General features: G+C 27.4%; 1 protein-coding gene across 1 annotated transcript; it reads left to right on the top strand.

The window, feature by feature from the left end:
* The first annotated feature begins 293 nt into the window (after nucleotides 1-293).
* On the top strand, nucleotides 294-1,526 carry LOC9322140 (ubiquitin-conjugating enzyme E2 29). The gene is made up of 4 exons (XM_021032359.1): nucleotides 294-533; nucleotides 644-771; nucleotides 914-1,018; nucleotides 1,280-1,526. Exons 1-4 carry the CDS (start codon nucleotides 464-466, stop codon nucleotides 1,421-1,423), a joined length of 447 nt encoding a protein of 148 aa, XP_020888018.1. The 5' UTR covers nucleotides 294-463; the 3' UTR covers nucleotides 1,424-1,526.
* Nucleotides 1,527-4,628: the final 3,102 nt, after the last annotated feature.

Consider the following 4,628-nt stretch of genomic DNA (forward strand, 5'->3'; position numbering starts at 1 on the left):
CAATAAGATTAAGAACAAAGGATATTGTAATAACCATTTTTTATGTTAAGATATATTCTGATTCTCAGTTTCTTTCTGAAGAAGAAGAACTTTATCAAGTCCCATTAAAGACCGTTCAATAGATATGGTATATTGCAGCAAGCATGTAAGACCATCCACTTCAAGGCAAGTCTCTCTTTCAGAATCAGAACAAAAGAATGAATATTTCTCCATTACCTTTATGGGCAAAGCGGGCGGCTAAAAAGAGACTTTAAATTGGCACATCTTTGCTTAAACAATGATAAATGTAATTCTTGAGTGCAAGCTTTCCTGTTTGCAAGAGAATCACCAATCTTTGCTTACGGTTCACGCTTTAAAAATACACCTCTCATTCTCCTTCTATAAACAAACCACCCATAGATTTTTTTTTCACACAACTTCTTTGTAGTGCTAGTTTCCATTGTATCAAACACTCAGCAACCTGATGGCAACAAGACGGATATTGAAAGAACTGAAGGAGTTGCAAAGAGACCCTCCTGTATCATGCAGTGCAGGTAAAGGATCACAGTTTCTTGTTACAATAAGCCATATATCAAAAAGTAAGATCACTAATGTTTCTTCTAAAGATTTGATCTTTTATTTCTCTTTGGTTTGGGGTTTTTAGGTCCAACAGGAGAAGATATGTTCCACTGGCAAGCTACTATAATGGGTCCGAACGAAAGTCCGTATGCCGGCGGTGTTTTCCTTGTCAATATCCATTTCCCACCTGATTATCCTTTCAAACCTCCTAAGGTAACAACTTTCTCAACAATATATCTTTTTTTAATCTACTGCTTGAATTCAATAACCAAAAGGCACAAAACCAACATGATATATCTTCAATCTTTTTCTTCTTCTTTACTCGCTTGTTCTTATGTTTGTTTGATAAAATCAGGTTGTATTCAGAACCAAAGTGTTTCACCCAAACATCAACAGCAATGGAAACATATGTTTGGACATTCTCAAAGACCAATGGAGCCCTGCCCTTACCATTTCTAAGGTTTGAAATTCTATATATCTATTTAATAATTATGTCAATATTTTCTATAACTCCATATATCAGTTTTGGTATATTACCAAGAAGCTCCAATAGGTTAGGGGCCGGGCTCTAGGGGGCGGCGGAAAGGGCAAAAGTCTAGGGTCCATGTCAAAAAAATTTTAAAACCCTTGAATAAAAGGAGTTCAAAAGAAAAAAAAAAAGTATTGTGAAAAGGGTCCTGCAAATTTAGATTTCCTAGGGTCTAACATTTTGGTCTTGTAGGTGCTTCTGTCTATATGCTCTCTTCTAACAGATCCAAACCCTGACGATCCTCTGGTGCCAGATATAGCTCACATATACAAAACTGACAAGGCCAAATATGAAGCCATGGCTCGAAGCTGGACCCAGAAGTATGCCTTGTTTTAAAGCTCACAACTCCTCATTTTTCCTTTTTCTTTTGGTTTTGTCTTATTGTAATAAAAAGAAAGAAGTGGGACATTATTGGTGATCTATGTTTTTCCTTGTATAATTGATTTTTTATTTATTTATTTATAAAGTTTGTAATTAACGAGAAAATGCTCATTTTATTCTCCAACTATTTGCAATTAACACAATTACTTCCCAACTATCGTTGGCGCAAATTTAATCCTCAACTTGTTGATGACTTAATAATTTTGGTCAAAAATTTGGCCAGCGTTTATTAATTATTAATGAAACACTAAATGACTCGATTAAAACCTAATAAATTCAGAAAATCCTCAAATTTTTCTCCAAATTGAAAGCTAAGAACCCTAGGTGATTTCTTCTCAAGATCGATTGAGAGATACATAGAGATCGAAATCGAATTCGCATACTTTGACGAAAGTACCATGAATAGATGAAGGAAGAAGCTTCCAATTCGAAGGGATGACTAAGAACCCTAGATCTTAGCTTTCAGTTTGGGAGAAATTTGGAAATTTTTTGAGTTTATTAGGTTTTAATCGAGTCATTTAACGTTTCTCTGTTAATTAGTAAACGTTGACCAAATTTTGGGCCAAAATTGTTAAGTTAACGACAAGTTGAGGATTAAATTTACGCACACGATAGTTGGGGAATAATTGTGTTAATTGCAAATAGTTAGAGAATAAAATGAACATTTTCCCAGTTTGTGACTGAGAAATTTGCTTAGTATAAAAAAAAAAAAAAAAATTTGCTTAGTATATATTATACTTTATACTATGTAAGAACCCATGTCATGTTCATGTGAATATTATCTATTTAATTATATATATAGTTTTATTAATAGTAAAAAATATATAGAGTTATTTAAATGTTTTAAGAGTGTTTACCATAAATATATACTGATTGTGTTTAGTTTTATAATATGTTTTCAAACATAACACATGAATTAAATCGAATTATCTTCCAAAACACTGGGTATTCTAGTCAAATTGGTGTGATATTATAATATATGTATATATTATACTACTTCCGTTTCACAAAGAGTGTCGTTTTAAGGTTTTAATTTTGTTTCACAAAGAGTGTCTTTGTGTTTTCAATATAATTTTTAATACTAAATCTCTTTTTTAACCCTATTATTTCACCTTATTAATTAGAGAGAAAAAATATTGTAGTGTATTATTATCAAAGGGCATAATAGAAAATTTCACATTTTTCTTAATTTATGTTAAAAAATGGTAGAATGACACTTTTTATGAAACAGAGAGTATATATATATATATTACTATTATTGTAATATATTAGTTTTCAAAATAAGTCATTAACATGCATGATCGCGACACTGGTCAAATCTATTGATAACGACATGCTTGTTTCTTGGTTTCTAACCAAATTTAGTAGGTAAAATACTGATTTAAGCGTAAGAGAGTTATTTGAAGAAATTTAATTAGTGTATTTCATAAAATTAATTCTAAATTTTTTTAAGTTTTTGGAATTTTTTTTTCCTGTAGATAATTTCAAAATATCATTTTTTATAAATTTTATATTAGATTACTTATGAAAATTAAATTTTTATCCTAAATCGCCTATTTTCTTGTAGTGATTTTAGTTCCCATGTTAATTCGTATTTTGAGTTTTAATTTGTTTTCTTCGTAAATATCTAAAGTTCATATGAAAAAAAAATGTTAGACTTTGTATAATTGTCACAATCTCTTATGCAACCAAATGAGTCGACCTAATCAGGTGTATTAACATATAGGATATAATTTGTTAGATTTTACTCATTATATTTATTTATATATATAAACACATTTATACATTCAGTTGGTTATTTCATGAGAATAATGTTTTACATTTGAGAGTTAGTACTTTATATATATGGTATAATAGCTCTCTAACTAATCTCCAAATGTTAGTTGTATGCGTTAATTAATGTACCAATGAGATGATATATGATTGGTTCTAGTTTTACATATTTTACATATACGAATTAAATTTTTAAATACAGAAAATATCGAAGGAAGGGTTTTGTTTAATATTACTAACTGACTAATCCTATACTATTATTTGGGAAGTACATAATCGAAAGTAACTTTTGCTTTTTTCAAGTTATTACATTTGAATGCCATTGGAGATAAAATTTTAAGAGTAAATTCATTCATCTCATTAAGGATAAATAAATCAAATACTAATTTATGCAATTTAATTAAATTATAAAAACGAAAATACATTACTATTTTTTTTTAAAATGACATATCAAAATGAACATATAAGATTTGATATCTAACTTACCATATTAATTTATTATTAGTCATTATACTTCACCTCTCATCTTTATATGATTCTATTTTTGTGAAACAAATAAATCATCATATCATCCATATAATTAAAAAAATAGATTTTTTCCGCATATGCAATGATTTGAATTTTTTAAAAATGAATATCGATTGTTCAATCTATGAAGTAAAGATGCAACGGGTCAAATTAGAGTATTTATAATTTTAACTTTTTAATCTATTAAGTATTTATTATATTCTTTAAAATTATTAAGTAAAATTTTTTTAATATTTTTCAAACTAAAATAGTTAAAAAAGTTTAATGTAGTATATAAAATTATACATTTAAGAAAATAAATGTATAAAATTGAATATAAATATTTTTAATAGGCGGTGGGTTAAATATAATGTATTATATGATATAATGAGTTATGATCCTTATAACTATTTAAATATTTATATTTAATTGATATAATAGTTTTTAAAATTATTAATTTTATATACTACAATAAAAAAATTTAAGTATTTTTATTTGAAACATTTAAAAATAGTTTAATTTAATATTTTAAAGAATATTAAAATAGATTGTTTAATAGATGGCATGTTAAGATTATATGATGAAATAGTTTAAATAAGGTTTGATACCACTAAATATTTGAAAATTTGATTCTGCAAGCAATTTTGACAATAATGAATGATGGATTCTGCAAGCAATTTTTTCATTGAGAATCTAAAATGAAAATATGGACTCCACCAACATGTTGAATTTGGTATTATTATATACCAAATATGTTCTTAATATATTCGATTATGTGAATAACTAGATTTGAACCCGCGGTACACCGCGGGGCTATAATTTTTTAAAAAAAATCTAAATATAATTAGTTTTGTTTATTAATAGAAAGTATAATAAAATA

The sequence above is a fragment of the Arabidopsis lyrata genome, assembly GCF_000004255.2.
Source record: "Arabidopsis lyrata subsp. lyrata unplaced genomic scaffold ARALYscaffold_3, whole genome shotgun sequence".
Lineage (NCBI taxonomy): Eukaryota > Viridiplantae > Streptophyta > Magnoliopsida > Brassicales > Brassicaceae > Arabidopsis > Arabidopsis lyrata.